The sequence below is a fragment of the Lagenorhynchus albirostris genome, chromosome 7 (genome assembly GCF_949774975.1).
Source record: "Lagenorhynchus albirostris chromosome 7, mLagAlb1.1, whole genome shotgun sequence".
NCBI lineage: Eukaryota > Metazoa > Chordata > Mammalia > Artiodactyla > Delphinidae > Lagenorhynchus > Lagenorhynchus albirostris.
Window position 1 is genome coordinate 37,345,667 of NC_083101.1, and position 23,621 is coordinate 37,369,287.

Genomic DNA, 23,621 nt, shown 5'->3' on the forward strand with positions numbered 1-23,621 from the left:
TTGCGGAGTACAGGCTCTAGGCGCAGGCTCAGTAGTTGTGGCTGGCAGGCTCTAGAGCACAGGCTCAGTAGTTTCAGCGCACAGGCTTAGTTGCTCCACAGCACGTGGGATCTTCCCGGACCAGGGCTAGAACCCTGTCCCCTGCGTTGGCAAGTGGATTCTTAACCACTGAGCCACCAGGGAAGCCCTTTTTGTGTGATTTTTAAAATTACTTTGTAAATTACTATTCTATTTATTAGTGCTACTTCAATGCTTAAATTAACAAATCACAAGGTATATATTCACTTCAAGGCAATAAATGTTAACATATTATCAAAAGAATAAATCATTGATATTCTCTGACAAGCAGGTATTTTATTATAATAAATAGTTATAAGAAACTAAATGACTTGAAAAGAATGCTTTCAGTGTGGATTCTTTAATGAGCACCATTCTAGAGTCTACTTTGCACATTCCTGAGCTAGGTGTTACAGGGAATGGAGTGGAAGACAGAATGCCCTGAAAGGATATGGCTGACAAAAGACACAGTAAGACAACAACTAACAAACAATTTCAAACAATGTGGTAAAAAGTATTAAATGTTTTTTAAAATCTAATCAGACTCACCAAAAGGCAACTCAAACCTTGCATCCAGCAAAATTTTATGGGGAGTTGGGTTTTTAGTTCCACAGATCTCATCATCTTTCATTAATGTCTCTGCCTCCAACGTGGACCATTCCCCAGGCCCTTCCTAGAAAAGAGATCTAAGATTAAAGTTCACTCTTTCATGACTCCCCTCTTGGTTAAAGGGCCAGGTCTTTTTCTCTCATTTTCCTTGTCAGAGAGCTTCTGAGGGCCACTCACATATCCTAATGAGGCAAACACATCAGAGTCACCACCTGCCTCTGCTGTATGTGGCTTCTGTTCTCCCTCTTCGGTGGGAGAGCAGCTTTCACTGTGCTCAGCTTTCTGCCAGCCCACAGAGGACAGAATTTCCAGAGCGCTAAACTCAAAAACAAAGCATCTCCATGGATCAATATTTAATCTGTACAATACTTAATGACTATGTCACTTAATGTGTCACTATTTCTAATCACTAAAGAGCTAGTAACATGGCTAGTTAAATTGACCTGAACTGGGACCACAGTGAAAATATTCAAAGTGAGTGTCACAGGGAAATTATGCTGACTTATGTTCTAATCTGGTAAAGTGGAGTGGAAATTCAGTCTTGAAAATAGTGTATTAAGACAAGTGTGATTACCAATTGCCAAGCCTGTAGTTCCTTAAACTCTGTTAGGGTTATATGTGGAAGAAGGAAGACTGAAATCAGGTCCCTGGGATAGGTGACTCAAAGAGCTGGCTGAGGAAGTTTAATGGGACTCCTCTCAGAACAGTGTCTTAGAGGGAATGCAGAAGCCACAGGTATCCTAGATCGCTCTCTCTCTCTCTCTCTCTCTCTCTCTCTCTCTCTCTCTCTCTCTCTCTCTCTCACACACACACACACACACACACACACACACACTCTCACTCTCTCTCTCTCTCTCTCTCTCTCCCCCTCTCCCCCCACCCCTCTCTCCCCCTCCCTCGCACTCCCCTCCTTCACCCTGGTCCCACCCACCCCACCACCACCACACACAGAGTACTCAGAAGGGGCTATCTACCTGATAAGGCTAAATAGGTACTCTGGCACCTCTGAGTTCAGTCACAGGGCAGAGGGAAGGCCTTAGATAAAATCCCCTGAACCTCTCGGTGACATTAGGAGTAAGCTGGTTTTATGTCCTCTAATTAGGAAGGGGGCAGAGAAATCTGAGATATATGGATGAACATTAGCTGAATGGAGCTAGGATGCAGAGAAGCAAGGGCTAGAACCCTACCTCCAAATGGGCAATGCACTGACTGACCTCATCTGACTGACGAATTGTCTTCAGTGCAATCCACACAGTCCCCACCATGGTGTCCCAGATCAGTCCTTTGTTCCATACTTCCACACTTAGACCCAGGTCCAGACGACTAATCTCACTGAAGGAAAGAAGAAAGCCCTTTTTTAGAAAACCAGGTAATATGAAAGAAACATCTACATCTCCTGTTTTGCTAAACCTTGAGTATGTCCTGATCAGGATCCTGTCATCAGGGAAAAATCAAAATGTCCCTAATCCTGCAACCACTCTTTAGGTTCCCAGAAACCTACGTAGGGTATGCACAGAAAAATGCCTCTGTCAGTCTGTCCCCTCTCCTTTGGAGCTACAATCATTGTTAGACTAATACAGTTTCACAAGAACAATGAAGCCAAGCAATGAGGGCATTACTGCCAGGAATGTCTGCCTACAATCTCCAAACTTAAGCAACAGTTTTATATGTTTTATTGTAATACTAGCACTGCCTGCAACTTATACCTCTGGATACAGGGAACTATGAGGAGAAAGCAAGGCTTCTTTATGACAAATATGAAAGGGAATCCAAGCAAAAGTAAAAGGGCCCATGAGAAGATCTAAGTTTGATGGGAACTTGTGGTCAGAGGCAGGTGAGGGATACTGGAGTGTGCTAGTTCATTATCAGTTAAAGCAGGTACTGTCACTGATAAACAAAATGATCACAGAATAATGATAAACACAATGATTTTCCTGTAATAATAACTAGGAAAAATTATTTAAAAAGAAATTATTCCAGAGAGCCAGGTGACCACTAAGCAAAAGCAGTGTCATACATGGAAGAATATCAGCTTGGAAGGACTAACTCAAAAATAATTATGGACTTAAGGTGAAACAAGCAAACGCTTATGTTAATGCTAAAAACATTCTCCAGAAAGCTCTTATGGAAACACAAGGTTATTTGAGGGGAAATGCAAGAAAGATGAGAAAAGGCCAATTCCAGCAGGAAAAGCAGAAAGGTATTCTCAGGAAAACAACAGCTATTCATCACATGTAGAAGTTTCAAGTGTGTGCTTTAGAGATAGCTTGGCTTCCCTGTTGTACTATTAAGATACATGTTCTCAGATTCACTAGTTTGGGATGTGGCCTTATAGCCATAAAATTCATATCAAGTGTGTTGAAAACAAGTGAAGCAAAGCAAATTTGCCCCTTTTACATAAATACAGCAGAACAGAAAAGTACTGAGTTCATTTTTTTCATTTATGTTCACTGACATGTACAATTCATATGGCTTGGTACATTGGGGAAGACACACAATATAGGACCTAGCTCCCATCTCTAAAAACTTCCAAGCTATCTGGAGAGCTGTTCAAAACCAAAAAGTAGGTGACCAAACCCAGCCACTATGTTAGGGCATTCACAGGGGGGAAACTGAGCTTTTGGCCCACAGTTTCATTCAGCCTAATTAACTGATTAGCCTTGGGAAAATATATGTAACAACCCCAAATCTTTTGAATCTGGAAAAGAAAAATTGCTTGGGGATACGTACACAATATTCCCAAAGCAAGTCCTAAATAGCGTCTCAAGCCAATAGCTAAAAGAAACAGCCAGAGGTCTTTCTTTACAGCTTGACTTGGACAGATAAAGAAGAAAATCTGTTCTTCAGGGAACTCTGGGGAATAAAGCCCAAACAATGAGGATATTTTCTGTGAGAAATCTCTTATCTACATCTGCTCAAATGGCCCAACTAAGAGAAGTCAGAGAGCTCTGTTTATGCCTCATCCCCAGAGCTCTGGGGAAGTTCCTGTTCTGTTAACTCAATCAACAGTATATGTGCACACATGTATACAAGATTTTGAGCGAGGCAAATTCACAGTAAGTGAAGATGCCCTCCTTGCCCCTAAGAAATGAACAATCTAGTCCTGGAAATAGGACAAAGAAATACTAAAGATAAATGAGAAGTACCAAAATAAATATTAGATACTACCACATAATACAATAGGGAGAAAAAAAAAGGAGAAAGGGGAACAAGTGACCAGCAATGGAGTTACCAGTGACAGAAGAGTAGGATAGGAGGAATAAGGAATAGGAGCAGTAAGATGGATAATGTAGCTAATAAAACCTGTGTGCAGAAGGAGAGAGGACAAAATTCACACAGCATCTCAAGGTGGGAGACAGAAGAAAAGTCACACATATCACAGTAGGGTTGAAAGAGTAAGTGCTATGGGAAACTGGAAAATAAACAAGTAAGAATAAAGCTACTATGCTGATGAGAGACTGCAGAAGATTGATATGTTTCACATGCTGGGAACAGTTATAACAGCGAGTGATTATTACAGCCAACTGGAAATCAAAAGAAAGCAGGATTGCTAAGTTTATATACCACAGCCAGAACTGTGGTATGGCTAACAGGGAAGAGACTTGAAAAAACTGTTCATAGCTGACTTTACACGAGTGAAGAAAAAACAAATGGTCTCACTCTGATGTCAATATAACAGATAGGAATAAATGAGGTTCATAATCTTGAGAGAGGGGCAACCAGTGAGAAATCTGACACCACTAGCCTCTTCTTGAAGCCCCAGTTCTTCAGCTTCCAGGACACTACTATCTCGTTTCTCCTTCTTGCTCTCTGTTCACTCCTTCCTAGTCCTCTTTATCCCCTCTTTAAATGCTGGTGCTCTCCAGGCTCAACCCCAGGCCCTTTTCTCACCCAACACACTCTCCCTAAGCTTTCTCATCTATGCCTATGGCTTCAACTGACCAAAATATTTCTCCAACCCCGGCTTCCATGAGTACCAGGTTCAAGTTTCTAACTTATCTTCTGTAACTTTCTTCTTACCTGTCCTATAAGAACTTCAAATGTAAGCTTGTTCATAACTGATATATTATTGTCTCCTATCCTAATGAGTAGCTCACCACTCACCCAATCATCCAAGACAAGTCTTGGTTCTACCTCCTTAACATCTTCTATCCATCCTTTTCTATCTATCCTTCTGTTACTGTCTTAGCCCAAACCCTCATAATCTTAACCTTTAACTATTATAATAAAGTTTCCTAAATGGTACTATAAAAAGCAATATATTAAAAGCCCAGAGGATTGGAATGTTTCCCCATAAAAAGAGTCATCCTATATCTGAGATGGACTATAAAACTCGCAAAGCAATTTCACTTCAATCACAAATTTCACTGCAATTTTAATACATTTTCTTGGTTGACCCCCTTGTGCCCACCTTCCCAAAAAATAAGCATAACCTTGTAAGCAAGAGTAGACCTTTACAGATAAGGAAACTGACACTCAGAGAAGCTAAGTGATTTGGTCAGCCCTTCAAAATGATATTGTACATTTTTGTTCCCTTTCCTAGAGCAGAAAAAAAATTGCTGAAATTTAAGAGGAAAAAAGGAAATAGCAAGTTTTTAAAGCCAGAGCTTACAATCATAATATACTAAACTTTGTGTCATATGCAAGCAATTCTACTAATATTTACTCATTTTTATTAATTAGATGAAGGTAGAATTTTACTCCGTAAAGCAAAAGAATTATAAGCACAGACATCCTCATCTTCGAAAGCAGGTGACTTGGAAACACAAACACAGTCCTCACATGCATAACCACATTCCTTCAAGAAGCCTTCTGAGAATCAAAGAAAGATTAAGTTAGGTTTAATATCATGCTCAGTATGTTATACTATACCTAATTCTGACCACTAGGAAAATCTGACTAGGTAGTGTTTTCACCCATGTAAACTGAGCGTTTACTCGAATTCATAATTCGCCTCTGAAAATAGATTACAAATCGGGAGACAACAAAACTGCAGATGAACTTTACCTACCACACACCTCATTTGTTCCTTTCTCTAGTTTTCAAAAAGAATATTTAACATGCTATTAAAATGTGTTTTTAAATATTTAACGTATTTTATAAGTCTTAGATATACACAAAATCTTCAGCCTCTACTTGTTTAATCCAATGTGATTACCTTGGAAATATTGTCAAATGTTGTAGGCATGCTGCTGCTGCTGCAAAGTACTTACAACATAAAATCTTGTTCCCAGGAAGGTTGATCGCCACGGACTGCTACAGTTGTGCTCTTCACATTTTGCACTTTCAGGGTCACATATGTGTTAAATTTGTCTTTGAAAAAATACAAACCAAAGATATAATACTTGGTGCTCAGATGGTTATCCAGTCTCACAAAGCCCTTGGAATTAAGTAATGTCCATATTACAGTATATATAAGAATAAATGGAATTATATATTGTACAATATAGCATCATTCTAAGCAGAGAGGTACAGAAAAATTAGAAAACACACACTATTTTCAAAAGCATAATCTACAATAATGTTTTTCAAATTTACGGACTATATTTTATATTTGACCAGTAGATACACATATATATACATATAAACAAAAACAAAAGCTTTATGAAATACAAGATGTGACACATTGATATTTTTATTCTAATTTTTAAAATATTAATCATAATTAACTAAATTGACTTTATAGCCCACCTGCAGTTTGAAAAAATAATAATCTAATTGATCTTACAGGAAAGATAAGATATGCAAATTAATAAAATGTATAAAGAAATAAGTACCACAGAGAAAGCGAAAAAGTGCTAAAGGAAGGCAGAAGAAGAAAGAGTTACCTCTATTTGTTTACAGGGACAAGAATTGAGGAAAACTCCTCATAAAGGAAATGGATTTCAAGCTTTATCTATTCACCCTGGCCTAAAGCACAACTTACATTAAAAATATATATATTATCACAGAGTCAGAAAAAGGAAATTCTCTAACCCGAGAGTATAAATTGAGTACCAAACAAAGGTAGGCGGTCTGGATCTCAAAACTCAGAAATCTGACCTAAGACTTAACACAGCACATTTTGTTACTTCCTTTGTATCAGCCATGATGAGGGACACTGAATTGAGAGTTCACTTCTCTATGTAAGAAGTTAATCATAATTTTATAAAATGAAAAAAAAAGACTATCATTTTTGACTCATCAAATTGCCAAAGATTGCTTAAAACAATTACCTATGTTAAAGGTGTGAGAAGATGGGCACTGTCATGCACTTCTAGCAGAAGGTAAATCTTTCTCTTAAGTATCATAAAAAACTATGTAGTCTTATACCTACAATTATTCTACAATTATACCAAAGATATATGAGGATACAAGCCCACCCACATGAGGGAATTCCCATCCATATTTGGTAGTAGCAATGCAGTATACCCCTAAGCTGTTTTCTATCAGGATTCTGTACTCCATTCCCCATGTCCAACCATAGCTGACCAGACCAAAAGGAGATGCCACCCAAAAGCAGCCAGCCAATTCATAAGCTGACCAAAAGCTGAGACCAATATGATTCCCTCTCAAAAGATTTTCAGTAGGGAAAACAAAGAAATAGTAACAATTGATTGGTGCTGAAGCTTGAAGGAGAGGCATATAAATTCTATTGGAGCAGCCACTATGGGGTGTGTGCAAGACAGGTAAGCATAAAAAGCCTGCTGGATGAGAAAGGAGAGCAGAAAAGCTTTTCAGAAAGAAGAGAAGCCCTAACCCAGAGTCACTGGAGAGAGCAGTAGGCCCAGAAACTGCTTTAGTTCCTGTTGCACCCAGATTTGGTTTTTCAGATTTTCTTGGGTTCCCAATTGTGGTTTTTTCCCCATAATCCACAGTACCCTCCTTTTGCCCACAGAAGGAACTAGAGTAAGTCTTTATAACTAACTTGACATTCAGTTAAGAAAATGTATATTAAAGTAAGGAGATACCATTTTCACCTTCAGATGAGCAAAGATTAAAAAGTTTCATATTATCTAACGTTGATAAGAATTTGGGAAAACAGACACCCATACGCTTTTGGTCTGAGTATAAGCAAAATTTTTCAGAAATGCAATTTGGCAGCAGCTACCAAATTTGTTTAAAATACGTTCCTTTGGCCCAACAATTCTCTACTTCTAGACTCTAGCATACAGATACATTTTCAAAAGCAGGCAATGTTAAATGCACAAGAACATTTATTGCTTATAATAGCAAAAAAATTGAAATGACCTGAATATTCAATAAGGGACCTAGGGTACAACAAAATTCTGGACACTTTTTTTTTTACAGTAGGTTCTTGTTGGTTATCTGTTTTAAATATAGTAGTATGTGTACAACTCTTTGAAAGAAAGAACCAGATATATGTATACACACATATACACAAGAAAAGACTTTCATGGTATGTTGTTGGAAAAAAAGCAGGTTGCACAAAGACATGTGTAGCTGATCCATTAGTGTATACATGCACATACACAGTAAAACTCTGAAAAGGTATATAAAAGCCTCAAAATAGTTACTTTTGAGAAGCAGAATTGAGTTGGCCAAGAGGTAAGGAGACTAACTTTTCACCAGATTGATATAGATTTCTTTAATGTTTTACGACAGCACTGTTTTTTTTCCACTTTTTGAAGTGTAACTGGCAATTAAAAATTGTATATATTTAAGGTGTACAACTTGATTTTATATATGTATACAGTGTGAAATAATCACCACAATCAAGCTAATTCACATTCCTCACCACCTCATAATTAGCATTTTCTGTGTGTGTGTGTGTGTGTGTGTGCGCGTGTGTGTGTGTGTTGAGAACGCTTAAGACCTACCCTCTTAGCAAATTTCAAGTATACAATACTTGTTAACCATAGACACATTGCTGTACATTAGCTCTCCAGAAATAATTCATTTTGCATAACTTAAACTTTGTACCCCCTTGACCAATCTCTTCCCATATTGATTTTTAATTAATTTAATGAACTTAGTGAATTTAACTAATTTAATCAATGAATCAAATGAAATTAATGATTTTTTGAAAGAATGTTTTTAAATCACACCAAGTATGGGGAGAAGAACATAATAATTAAAGGCTGGCCTTACCTGGTGAACCCTGGAACTTGGCTCTTTTAACTGCAAGAGAGAAAAAAAGGACACCGTGAAGAATTCTTGCAAGTTAATTTATTTAACCAGCATTTATTGAGTAACTACTATGTGCCACTAGAGTTAGGACTAGATTTTTAAGTCTAAGTCATTAGAGAAGAGAAGCTGGGACTTCTGATCAAAGCTTGAATGCAGAGAGTTAGAAGGGCCCTTAAAAGTCATCCAATCTAATCTCATACTCCATGCAGAAATCTCTTACAGCTTCCTGACAAAGAGGTAGAGGGAACTAAATTACTCCTACGGCACCCAATTTCATGTCAGATAACTTTCTAAGGTTTAAATTATTTATGTTCCTTATTTAAAACCCATCATAGGAACTTCCTCATTCCACTCATGCCAAAAGAAGACCTTAACAGGCCAGATCTGGACAACAGTTTGTTTTTGTTTTTGTTTTTGTTTTTTTTGCGGTACGCGGGCCTCTCACCGCCGCGGCCCCTCCCGTTGCGGAGCACAGGCTCCGGACTCGCAGGTCCAGCGGCCATGGCCCATGGGTCCAGCCGCTCCGAGGCATGTGGGATCCTCCCGGACCAAGGCACGAACCCGTGTCCCCTGCATCGGCAGGCAGACTCTCAACCACTGCGCCACCAGGGAAGCCCAGGACAACGGGTTTTAAACAAGAGTGAGAAGTAACTTCTTTCTGGGAATAAGCAGATATCAAGAAGAGTTCCTGTCCAAATTAAAGGTATCCAAACTGGAAGAGAAGAGGTAAAATTGTCATTATATGCAGATGACATGATACTAAATATATACTGAAAACTCTAAAGACTCCACGCAAAAACTATTAGAACTGATAAATGAATTCAGCAGGGTAGCAGGATACAAGATTAACATACAGAAATTGGTTGCATTTCTTTACACTAACAATGAAATATCAGAAAGGGAAAGTAAAAAAACAATCCCTTTTAAAATCACATCAAAAAATACTTAAGAATAAACCTCACCAAGGAGGTGAAAGACTTATACACCAAGAACTATAAAACATTGATAAAGGAAATTGAAGAAGATTTAAAGAAATGGAAAGATATCCCATGCTTTTGGATTGGAAGAATTAATATTGTTAAAATGGCCATACTACACAAAACAATCTACAGATTTAATGCAATCCCTATTAAACTAAATTACATTTAGTTTAATAGAACTAAATGTAAGAGCTAAAACTATAAAACATCTAGAAGAAAACATAGGAGAAAATCTTACTGGCCTTGGGCGATTAGGCAAAGATTTCTTAAACTGGATACAAAAAGCATGAAGTTTAAAAGAAAAAAATTGATAAACTAGACTTCTTCAGAAGTTAAAACATGTATTCCTCAAAAGACTCTGTTAAAAAGTTACAGACCAAGAGGAAATATTTGCAAAATGTATCTGATAAGACTGATAAAGGACTATAAAAAAAACTCAAAACTCAATATTAAGAAAGCAAAGAACCCGTATTTTTAAAATTGGACAGAAGATTTGAACAGACACTTCACCAAAAAAAGATACACAGGTGGCAAATAAGCACATGAAAAGAAGCTCAATATCATTATTCATCAAGGAAATGTTAATTAAAAACATAATGAGATAGCACTATATACCCACTAGATGATCTAAAATTTACAAATCTGACAGAACCAAGCATTAATGAGGATGTGGACCAACTAGAACTCTCATATATTGCTGATGAGAACACAAAATGAAACAATCATTTTGGGAAACAGCTTAGAAGTTTCTTACAAAGTTAAACATATTTATCCTATATTCCAGCAATTAGTCTTCTAAGTATTTACCCCAGAGGAATGAAAATTTATGTCCACACAAATACTTGTACATGAATGTTCATAAGAACATTATTGATAACAGCCAAAAACCTAGAAAGAACCCAAATGTCCTGATAAACAAATTGTGGCATATCTATACAATAGTATACTACTCAGCAATACAAATGAAAGAGTTACTGATACACACAACAAAAAATGAATCTGAGAAGCAAATTTTGCTAAGTGAAAAAGCTAGACACAAGACTACATGCTGTATGACTCCATTTACATAACATGCTAGAAAAAGCAAAACCATAATAGAAAGTACAGCAGTACAAAGAAACTCAAGGAAACATTTTGGGGTGATGGAACTGTCTGTATCTCAACTATGGTCGTGTTTACATGACTATATTTATTGGTCAAAGATCAAAACTCCTAGCAGCAATCCCACACTTAGGAATTTACTCTATAGATAGATTCCACAGGTACAGAAAGAAGTTTATACCAGCTAATAAGTTGAAGCAATGTTTATAATAGCAAAAGATTAGGGGATTGATTAAATGTTAAATTATCTAAATGTGGCAAGCAAAGCTTTAGAATTTTCCAAAGAAAATATAAGGGAATGAATATCTCTGTATGATGGGTGAATGGATGGATGGATAGATATACAAGTTTTAGAATAAAAATCATGAAAGGAAAAACTGCATACCAACTTTGAGAGTGATTATATCTTGGGAGAGAAGGGATTGAGACTGTAAAGGATGCTTCAACTTTATCCATAATATACTATTTTTTTAACCTTAACTAATATGAAAAACATTAACATGTTAAATCTAGGTGGTGAGTACATGATTATGTAATATATTATTCTCTATACTTTTTTCTTTAAAAAAATTTTTATTCTTGCATATGACATGGTCCTCTATGTTGAGTAGATGATATGATCATTTATGTAGAAAATCTAAGAGAATCAACCAAAAAGCTTCTGGAACTAAATAAGCAATCATGGCATGGTTGCAAAATACAAGGTTACTGTACAAAAGTCAATCACTTTCCTATATATAAACAATGAACAAGTGAAATTTGAAGTTAAAAACACATTACCATTTATATAAATCTAACAAATAGGTATAAATCTAACAAAATATGTATAAGATCTCTATGAAGAAAACTACAAAACTGATGAAAGCTATCAAAGAATGAAATAGATATTCCATGTTCATGGATAGGAAGACTCAATATTGTCAAGATGTCAGTTCTTCTCAACTTGATCTTTAAGTTCAATGCAATCCTAATCAACATCCTAGCAAGTTACTTTGTGGATACAGACAAACTGATTCTAAAGTGTATATGGAGAGGATAAAGACCCAGAACAGCCAACTCAATACTGAAGTAAAAGAACAAAGTTGGAGGACTGACACTAACCAACTTTAAGACTTACTGTAAAGTTAATAGTAATCAAGACAGTATAGTATTAGGAAAAGAACAGACAAACAGATCAATGGAACAGAATAGAGAGCTAGAAATAGATCCATGTAAATGTAGTCAACTGATCTTTGACAAAGAAGCAAAGGCAATACAATGGTAGTAGCAATGATAGTCTTTTCAATAAATGGGGCTAGGAGAAATGGACATTTACATGTAAAAAAAATGAATCTAGACAAAGACTTCACAAAAATTAACTCCAAATGGATCATAGACCTAAATGTAAAACATAAAACTATAAAACTCCTAGAAAATAACATAGGAGAAAACAGATGACCTAGGGCATGTGATGGTCTTTTAGATACAAGAGGAATAATTCATGAAAGAAATAACTGATAAGCTGGACTTCATTAAAATTAAAAACTTCTGCTCTGTGAAAGACAATGTCAAGAGAATGAGGAAACAAGCCACATACTAGAAGAAATATTTGCAAAAGACACATCTGATAAAGGACTGCTATCCAAAATATACACAGAACCCTTAAAACTCAACAGTAAGACAACACACAGCCTGATTTTAAAATGGGCAAAAGACTTTAACAGACACCTTACCAAAGAAGATACAATGATGGCAAGTAACCATATGAAAAGATGTTCAACATCATGTCATTAGGGAATTATAGATTAAAACGACTATGTATAAAATGGTGTTAAACAAGAAGGAAAAACTGCATTAAATGGATGAGGTGGCTACTTGCCCTTTGGGCTCCCTAGTACCAAAAATACTCTTCCTCTTCTGAAGAAATCCCGAGAGACGGGAAGCAGAACCCTACGACTCACTGCAAAAGCCAAAGGCAAAAGACCTAGGTGTAGCAATCACATGCTCCCAACTTGAATCTTGAGGGACTGAAACGAAGTTGCAGAGCTGGTTAGAGAAAGTTGCAGAGAAGTTGGGATTCCAGTAGAAGAGCATGAATGTCTAAGGCAGTGGAGTTCTAAAGGACAACAGTTTACATCCAGTAATGTGAGAACACCAAAATGGACCATTCCTATTCTTGGATATTGGGGTTTTATGTCAATTTTCCTTTTTATCTCCATTTTACAGGTAAGAAGAAACTTGAGCTCAGAGAGGTTCTGTGGCTGGGTCACATTAAGAATCAACTGGGAACATCACATGGATTAAATAATGGCAGTAGATAAAGGATTCAGGTCGTCTGACTCTAAGTCTAGTTCTTTCCATTCCACCAGAATGCCACCATGGAGGCAGCTGGAGGAGGAGAAGAAAAAGAAAAACACATAGTCACTACCCTAAGGAAGGTGAGAGAGACAGCAAAAACAATGCAAGCACATGGAGGAAAAGAGCTAAATATATAATTCACTGTCAACTTAGAAACCAAAATGTAATGTTAAGATAAAATATGCCAAAGAGAAAGGACAGATGAGTACGGTTGGGATTAATAACCAAAGCTGTTATCAAATAGATAGAAGTAGAACTGGGATTAAGGAAATGGATAAAACATAGATAGGCAAAGAGAAGAAGGAACAACATGAGAAAAAGGTACAGAGCAGTAATTTCAGTCCAATGAGAGGCAAAACCCATTAGCCCCACAAAATCTCTAAGAGTTTGAGTGCCAGGTCCTGGGGGCTAGTCAGGCAAAAGGCTAAAACAAGGGTATTGTGGTATCCTAAATCCAGAACTTTTCCTATTTAATTTCTTCAAGAATAAATCTTTCTAAATCTCCTGCTTTGGAAAGACAGCATAAGGGAGGACAGAGGATACCAGGAGAGTCCAGAAATGAAGTAGATACATTTTGTTCCTTTTCAGTTTTTCCCAGGCATAGCCCATCTTTTTTATCATCACCTACTCCTCAACGAAACTGCACCAATATGCCTTCTCTCCCATCACTGTGTTACAATAAAGTCTTAACCTTTAAAATTACAGACTCCTTTGATAATTTAACAAAAGCTACACAGCTGCTCTCCAGAAAAATGCAGGTACATCCACAAAACACTGTGCATATCAAGGGGAAATCCATGCAGGTTAAGATCATCTCCTAATAAAAAATGCTTTTATTACCAATGTTGTTCTCATTAAATTTGTTTTATTAGTTATTTTCCTATTTTATATCTACAAAAGTCTGCTTTTACTAATTTGTCTTAGGTTTATTTGTTCTATTTAAATGGACTAATTACATGGTGTTTGCTCAATAAGTATCTCTTTGGAATTGGATGGAATCATTGCTAATTCAGGGTCTTCTCTAGCCCTTGAATAATAAACACAGGCCCTTGAGAGAAATCATAGAGGAAAATGTTTTTCTAAGTATTTGTCATTATGAAGATATACCATCTAAAAACTGAGTGTATTCCAATATTTCAATGATAACTTTTAAAAAGCTACATTAAGCCCATGGGAGTAGAGCAAAAGCTGCAGCTGCTAATGCCTAGGAACAAGGAGGTCTTGATTGTAGACTTGGTTCTGACACTTCATTACATGGGCCCTTAGACAAAAAGCATAACTATCTTAGGCCTCAAGGTTTTCAGATAGAAATGAAAATTCTGTCTGTTCTGGAAAATGAAGATTTTTGTCAATCCAGTTTCTGTAAAATGAGGGGAAGAGGAGGTAAGAGAAATGATGTGAAAGGACACTGAAACATAAAATATTCCAGTTACCATTTTTAAATTAACTATTTTCATAAATTACAATGTTTTGATGATCATATTACATGCACCAGATTTCAGTAAAATTCCGGCACAATTCACTTTTAAAGAAACATCAAATTGTGTTTGGTGTTACTTGCAAAATAAAATCCTCAGAATCCTGGTAGCCTAGTTTTACTAATTTATTCTGAATTTGGATACTAATACCTAGAGAGTAACAAAGACTGCTTCAGCTGTCACTACTTTAACCTTAGAATACTGTACTGAATTTGACATCCATTTTATTTTTCTTTACTGGTCATAATGTGTGCACATTTAAATATCAAATACTCTATAACTATAATGTTATTTTTAAAATCTTGATACCCGGTAAGGCAAGAGACGCCTGCCTAGTTCATCAGTGCCTTGACTACTCTTTTCTGCATCAGTTGAAATAACAAGGTTTTTTTCTCTTTGATTTTTTAATGTGGCTATTATATACATGGGTTTTCAGATGATAACCAAATCTCTTTAAGTTTTAGAATCAGATTGGCAAGTTCCCAAAAATTAATGTTGCGACTCTGATCAGAACTACATTTAAATCTACAAATGAAGAGACTGTATGTTTTTAAAATATTTAGGTTTCCTATACTTGAAAATAGCATGTCTCCCCATTTATTTACTCCTTTAATATCTTGTTTTATAATTTTCCACAAAATGGTCCCATATATCTTTTGTTAGATTTCTCTATGGCACTCTTTTTTGCTATTATAAATGGTATTTTTATTGCATAGAAATGCAGCTGACTTTTGAAAATTGATCTTGTATCTAATAATTCTGCTAAACTCAATTCTATTATTTATGCCTTGATTCTCCAGTTCCCTATGTAGAAAATCATATTATCTAAAATTATATTTTTTTCTCTTTTTAAACCTAAAATATTTTGTTTGTCTGATATTATTGCATGGGCTAGGCCTACCAATAAACTTTTGAATGTAAATAATGATAGCTGGCATCCTTGATTTTTTTCTGATTTTAAAGGGAATACTTTTAAGGTTTCAGTATTGAATATGATATTTGCTATAGGTTTTTCACTTTTTATTTTGAAATAATTATAGATTTGCAACAGACAGTTGCAAAAATAATAGACAGGTCCCATGTAACCTTCACCCAGTTCCCCCTAGTAGTTAAATCTTACATAACAAAACAAGGAAAGTGACATTGGTACAATGTGTATGGTTCTATGCCATTTATCACACGTGTAGATCCGTGTAAGAACCAGTGCAATCAAGATATAGAACTACTCCATCACCACAAAGATCTTTAGAGTTATACCTACCGCCTCCCCTCAATATCCCTAATCCCCGGTAACCACTAATTTGTTCTTCATCTCAATAATTTTGTCATTTTGAGAATGTTATATAAACAGATTCATACAAAATGTGATCTCTTGAGATTGCTTTTTTCCCACTCAGCGTAAGGCCCTCGAGGTGTATCCAAGTTGCATGTATCAATCATATAATTGGGTTATGCTTTTATATCTGCTCTACCAAACTCTGTCTTTTAATTGGTATGTAGACTATTTATATTGTATGTAATTTTTTAAATGTTAGGGCTTAAGTCTGCTATTTTGTGGGGGGTTTTGTTCTCAGTGGGTTTTTTTTTTTCTGTTTTCTTTTTCCTGCCTTCCTGTAGGTTACTTGAACATTTTTCAAGAACCGTATTTTGCTAATCATCAGGGAAACGCAAATCAAAACCACAATGAGATATCACCTCACACCTGTTAGAATGGCTATTGGCAAAACGACAAGAAACCACAAGTGTGGGTGAGGATGTGGAGAAAAGGGAACACTCGTGCACTACTGATGGGAATGTAAATTGGTGCAGCCACTGTGGAAAACAGTATGGAGGCTCCTCAAAAACTTAAAAATAGAATTACCATATGATCCAGCAATTCCACTTCTGTGTATTTATCCAAGGAAAATGAAAACACTAATTTGACAAATATATGCACCACTATATTTATCGCAGCACTATTTACAATAGCAAACATATGGAAACAACCTAAGTGTCTGTCGATGGATGAATAAAGAAGATGTGGTGTGTGTATACACACACACACACACACTGGAATACTACTCAGTCATAAGAATAATAAAATCTTGCTATTTGCGACATGGATGGACCTTGAAGATGTTATGCTAAGTGAAATAAGTCAGAGAAAGACAAATACATATGATTTCACTTATATGTGGAACATAAAAAGCAAAAGAAATGAACAGACAAAACAAAACCACAGATACAGGCAACAGAATGGCGGTTGGGGAGGCATAAAATGTATGAAGGGGGTCAAGAGGTACAAACTTCCCATCATAAAATAAATAAGTCATAAGATGTGATGTACAGCATGATTACTATAGTCAATAACATTGTAGTATATATTTGAAAGTTGCCAAAAGAGTAAATCTTAAAAGGTCTCATCACAACAAAAAAATATTTTTTACAACTTTGGATGGTGATGGATGGTAACTACACTTACTGTGGTGATCGTATTGCAGTGTATACAAATATGTTGTACACCTGAAACTAATATGTTATATATTAATTATACCTCAATTTTTTAAAAAAGAACTGCAAATTGATTTATCTACAGTATTTTTAGTGTATCACTTTGTATAGCTTTTAATGGTTACTCTAGGTATTATACTTTACATATATAACATCACAGTCTATAGAGGTCAGCATTTTACCAGTTCAAGGAAGTACAGAAGCCATCTCTCTTTAAGTCCCTTTTACTCTTACTCCATTTATAATATAACCAACTTAAGTAATTCCTCTACAGAGATGAGAGCCACTAGGACAGTACTTCAATTGTCAAACATAATTTAGAAGCTCCAGGAAAGGAAAGTCTACTGTATTTACCCATATTTTTTCTCTTTCCATTATTCTTTCTGATGTTCCATGATTTCTTCTTCTATCACTTCCTTTCTGTTCCAAGAACTTCCTTAAGTCCTTCTTTTTTAAAATTTTGTTACGTTTATTTTACATAAATAAATAAATAAATAAAAGACTTAAGTAGCAAGTATTTATTGAGCAGTCATCTCTGACAGGCCTGAGCCTTGGGGTCAGCGATATCACTGCCCTCTGCAGGTTGTCCTGAGATTAAAGGAGATGATACCTGGAAGCCCTTCCTACAGCCTGGCATATTCACCAGGCTCAGCAAGAAAATGTGAGCACGTCCACAGTGGCTGTCATCATCAACTTTGAAGTCAGCCTTTTTGATGGCTGAGTGATGTTCATTACCTGATCTATTAGTAACAGGTGTCCCTGTTTCCCTCCCAATCTAGTCTCTACAGCAGCCTGAATGACCCTATTAAAAACTATCCAAAACACATTATTCCTCTGCTCAAAACCTTGCAAAAGTTCCTGTTTCACTCAGAGTAAAGCCAAAGTCTTTACAGCCGTGTAAGGCCCAACCTGATCTGTACCACTACTTCCTCCCGCCACTCTGACCTCATGTCCTACCAGTCTCCCCTGACCAGTCTCTTCCACCACACAGGCCTCCTAGCTCTTTCCCTCCTGGCTCTGGGCCTCCCTCCTAGCTTTTTCACATGCTGGAAATACTCTTCCTCCAGACAGCCACATGGCTCACTCCCTTGCCTCCTTCATGGCTTTGCCCCATTTCACTCCTCAATTTGTTCCAGTGGCATTTCTATCTAATGTCATCCCCCATTCCTCTGCTCTACTTTTTCCTCATAGCATTCACCACTCTCTAACATAACTATTAAATTCATTTATTCTTCATCTGTACTTCCGTCTCACGCCCTACTAGAATGTACATTCCAAAAGAAACAGGGATCTTCCTGTCTTGTTCTCTGTTGTGTCCCAAGAACCTAAAATAGTGCATCGCATTACAGTAGGCATTCAATATATGATTTGGGGACGAAAATCAATGATTTTTTTCATTTAAAAAAAAAAGGTTCAATTCCCTACTGTTGAGTCGTTATCAGCTTTTTTCGACTAATATCCGCCATTGATTCAGCGCCCACCTGGGGCCAAGCGCATGCGCTCTGCACACGCTCTGAGGTCCCCCTCAGTCCTCTCAGCCGCCCTCTGTGACAGAGACCTCTTTGTAGAAAGGTTCAGGGAGGCTCAGGGACCTGCCTCATCTTCGGCCTGTAGCGTCTGCGGCCCAAGCAGTAGGTACCCTTAAGCCATTAGGGTAGTCTATTATTTTTCCTTCATCTAAGAAATACTGATTTCTCCTTTATTCCTGAAAGATATTTTCACTGGGTAAAGAATTTTGAGCTGACTGTCCTTTTCTTTCAGCCTTTGAAAGATGTTGTGTCACTTCCTTCTGTTCTCCATGGTTTCTGATGAGCTATCCATGGTCATTCAAATTGTTTTTCTCCTATATCGGTATATTTCTCCTAATTTCTCTCTTGTTGCTTTCAATATTTTTACTTGTCTTTAGTGTATAGAAGTTTGATTATGATGTGTCTTGGTGTGGATTACTTTGGGTTTACCTGTTTGGAGTCTGCTCAGCTTCTTACTTCTGTAGATTTATACCTCTTGCCAAATTTGAGAAACTTTCAGTCATTATTTCTCTGGATACTTTTTTATCTCCATTCTCTTTTTCCTCTCCTGGAATTCTTATGACATGAATGTCAGATCTTTTATTATAATTCCACAGGTCTCTGAGGTTGTCTTCATCTAATTTCTCTCCCCAATCTATTTTCTCTCTTGTTTTCAGCTGGGTAATTTCTATTGTCCTATCTTTGTGTTCACTGAATCTTTGTCCTCTCCACTCTGCTATTAAGCTCATCCATTGAGTTTTTAAATTTTGGTTACTGTATTTTTTTAGTTCTAAAATTAACAGTTGGTTCTTCTTTATATCCTTTATTTCTTTGCCAAGAGTTTCCAGCTTTTCATTTATTTAGTTCAGTTACAAATGTGTTCATAATTATTCACTGAAGCATCTTTATGATGGCTGTTTTTAAATCCTTGTTATATAATTCCAACCCTTGTGTCATCTCAGTGTTGGCACCTGTTTTTATTTTTTAATTGGTTTGAGTTTACTTAAAATTGCTGGTATATTTTGGAGAAAAGAATTGGTCAGAACAGCTTAAGAAGCCTGGTAAGCGGAGAACTCATCTTGTTTTATTTAGATTGTTTGCTCCTAACCCTCTCTAGCTGGCAGTGAAGTCAACTCTTACCCCAGATGCTCTTTTTCTTTTTTTTTAATTGAAGTATAGTTGATTTACAATATTGTGTTAGTTTCTGGTACACAGCAAAGTGTTCAGTTAAATATATATATTCTTTTTCATTGTAGGTTATTACAAGATATTGAATATAGTTCCCTGTGCTATACAAGAGGTCCTTGTTGCTTATCAGTTTTATATATAGTAGTTTGTATCTGCTAATCCCAAACTCCTAATTTATCCCTCCCTCCCTTTCCCCTTTGGTAACCATAAATTTGTTTTCTATGTCTGTGAGTCTGTTCCTATTTTGTAAATAAGTTCATTTGTATCATATTTCAGATTCCACATATAAGTGATATCACATGGTATTTGTCTTTCTCTGATTTACTTCACTTACTATGATAATCTCTAGGTCCATCCATGTTGCTGCAAATAGCATTATTTCATTTTTTTTTTTTCTTTTGCTGGTACGTGGGCCTCTCACTGTTGTGGCCTCTCCCATTGCAGAGCACAGGCTCCAGATGCACAGGCTCAGCGGCCATGGCTCACGGGCCCAGCCGCTCCGCAGCATGTGGGATCTTCCCAGACCGGGGCACGAACCCGTGTCCCCTGCATCGGCAGGCAGACTCTCAACCACTGCACCACCAGGGAAGCCCTATTTCATTCTTTTTTATGGCTGAGTAATATTGCATTGTGTATATGTACCACACCTTCTTTATCCATTCATCTGTTGATGGACATTTAGGTTGTTTCCATGTCTTGGCTATTGTAAATAGTGCTGCTAGGAACATACGGATGCATGTATCTTTTTTTTTTAATAATTTTTATTCGAGTATGGTTGCTTTACAATGTTGTGTTAGTTTCTGCTGTACAGCAAAGTGAATCAGCTATTGCATGTATCTTTTTGAATTATAGTTTTCTTCAGATATATGCCCAAGAGTGGGATTGCAGGATCATATGGCAACTCTATTTTTTTAATTAATTTATTTATTTGGCTGTGCTGGGTCTTAGTTGCCGCGTGTGGGATCTTCACTGTGGCGTGCAGGATCTTTAGTTGCGGCATGTGGGATACTAGGGTCCCCTGCATTGGGAGCGCAGAGTCTTAGCCGCTGGACCACCAGGGAAGTCCCCTGGCAAGTCTGTTTTTAGATTTTTAAGGAACCTCCATACTGTTTTCCATAGTGACTGCACCAATTTACATTCCCACCAGGTTCCCTTTTCTCCACACCCTCTCCAGCATTTGTTATTTGTAGACTGTTTAATGATGGCCATTCTGACCAGTGTGACGTGACACCTCACTGTAGTTTTGATTTGCATTTCTCTAATAACTAGCAATGTTAAGCATCTTTTCATGTGGTTATTGGCCATCTGTAGGTCTTCTTTGGAGAAATGTCTCTTTAGGCCTTCTGGCCACTTTTCGATTGTGTTTTTTTTTTAATTTTATTTATTTATTTTGGTTGCACCAGGTCTTAGTTGCAGCAGATGGGCTCCTTAGTTGTGGCTCATGGGCTCCTCAGTTGTGGCTCAGCAGCTCCTTTTTATTTAGTTGCAGCACGTGTGCTTCTTAGTTGCAGCTGGTGGGCTCCTTAGTTGTAGCATGCATGTGGGATCTAGTTCCCTGACCAGGGATCAAACCCATGTCCCCTGCATTGGAAGGCAGATTCTTAACCACTGCGCCACCAGTGAAGTCCCATGTTATTTTTTTGTTGTCAAGTTGTATGAGCTGTTTGTATATTTTGGAAATTAAGCCCTTGTCAGTTGCATCATTTGCAAATATTTTCTCCCATTCTGTAGGTTATCTTTTCATTTTGTTTATGGTTTCCTTTGCTGTGTAAAAGCTTGTAAATTTGATTACATCCCACTTGTTTATTTTTGCTTTTATCTCTATGGCCTTGGGAGACTGACCTAAGAAACCACTGCTATGATTTATGTCAGAGAATGTTTTGCCTGTGTTCTCTTCTAGTTTTATGGTGTCATGTCTTATTCTTAAGTCTTTAAGCCATCTTGAGTTTAGTTTTGTGTAGGATGTGAGGGAGTGTTCTAACTTCATTGATATACATGCGGCTGTCCAATTTTCCCAACTCCAGTTGCCAAAGAGGCTGTCTTTTCTCCATTGTATATTCTTGCCTCCTTTGTCAAGGATTAATTGACCGTAAGTGTGTGGGTTTATTTCTGGGCTCTCTGTTCTGTTCCATTGACCCACATGTCTGTTTTTGTGCCAATACCATGCCATTTTGATTACTGTAGCTTTGTAATATTGTCTGAAGTCTGGGAGGGTTATGCCTCCTGGTTTGTTCTTTTTCCTCAGGATTACTTTGGCAATTCTGGGTCTTTTATGGTTCCACATGAATTTTAGGATTATTTGTTCTAGTTCTGTGAAAAAGGTCATGGGTAATTTAATAGGGATAGCATTAAATCTGCAGATTGCTTTGGGTAGTATGGCCACTTTAACAATATTAATTCTTCCAATCCAAGAGCATGGGATATATTTCCACTTCTTTCAATCATCTTCAGTTTCCTTTGTCAATGTTTTATAGTTGTCAGAATATAAGTCTTTCGCCTCCTTGGTGAAGTTTATTCCTAAGTAGTTTATCTGGCAGGTTGCATTTTTATTTATTTATTTTTAAATATTTATTTTATTTTTTTTTTCTTGGCTGTGTCGGGTCTTAGTTGCAGCATGCAGGATCTTCGTTGAGGCACATGGTCTCTTTGTTGCAGCACATGGGCTTCTCTCTAGTTGTGGTATGCAGGTTTTTGCTTCTCTAGTTGTGGCGCACGGGCTCCAGGGCACGTGGCCTCTGTAGTTGTGGCTCACAGGTTCCAGAGTGCATGGGCTCTGCAGTTTGCGGCACGCAGGCTCTCTAATTGAGGCACACAAGCTCAGTAGTTGTGGCATGTGGGCTTAGCTGCCCTGAAGCATGTGGGAACCTAGTTCCCAGACCAGGGATCGAACCTGTGTCCCCTGCATTGGAAGGCAGATTCTCTACCGCTGGACCACCAGGGAAGTCCTGGCAGGTTGCAATTTTAAAAGTTACTGTTTTTTTACATTCCCTTTCTGATATTTCACTGTTGGTGTAAAGGAATGGAACCAATTTCTGAATGTTAATCTTGTATCCTGCTACCTTGCTGAATTCATCTATCAGTTCTAGTAGTTTTTGTGAGGAGTCTTTAGGGTTTTTGATATATAATATCACGTCATCTGCATATAAGGACAATTTTACCTCTTGCCTTCCAATCTGGATAACTTTCATTTCTTTTTCTTGTCTGATTGCTGTGTCTAGGCACCTGCTGATTGTCTAACACAAATCGACAAAAACATTACCTTGAAACAATAGTTTCATAATAGTCTAAAGAGTATGAATAGTTAATATGAAAGGGTAGATCTGTTTTAGATTATGCCTCCCTAACAACATTTAACTATATGAATGCCAACGCATCACTGAATGTTCCAGGCAGGGTATTAGTTGATCTCAAAGTGGATGGATGCCTTATTAAAATGGAAAGCAAACTACAGCCTGAAAGTAATTGGTCTAGAGTTTTACTACGAATAGAGTCTGAAGAAATAAAGCAGCAGGCAGGGGTGACTGCAGGTAGACTCATAGGAAGTACTGCCCCAGAAGGAAAGTGTACAGATTGGAAAAGTAAAACCTTTCTTCTAACCACAGACTTTAAAAAGTATAATACATAGCTACCTACTGACTGGAAGAGATAACCAGGATGTATTGTCAAGTAAAAATATGATACACTTTGATAAATATAATTTTACTTTGTGAAAGCAAACCAAAAACCCCATACCATATACAAAA

The 23,621-nt window shown here is 37.1% G+C and overlaps 1 protein-coding gene across 5 annotated transcripts in view; it reads right to left on the reverse strand.

Moving 5' to 3' along the window:
* UNC13B (unc-13 homolog B) overlaps positions 1 to 23,621 on the reverse strand; it is a 223,120-nt gene that overhangs the window by 161,178 nt on the left and 38,321 nt on the right. For 3 of the 5 annotated variants that reach the window (XM_060154897.1, XM_060154895.1, XM_060154898.1), the window contains exons 2-5: positions 8,758 to 8,787; positions 5,880 to 5,979; positions 1,881 to 1,998; positions 607 to 730 (exon numbers count right to left, since the gene is read on the reverse strand). In XM_060154897.1, coding sequence (XP_060010880.1) covers positions 607 to 730; positions 1,881 to 1,998; positions 5,880 to 5,979; positions 8,758 to 8,787 — 372 coding nt within the window. Of the gene's footprint in view, positions 1 to 606; positions 731 to 1,880; positions 1,999 to 5,879; positions 5,980 to 8,757; positions 8,788 to 23,621 lie in introns of those variants that run through there. The other 2 variants (XM_060154899.1, XM_060154900.1) reach the window with 2 other exon arrangements.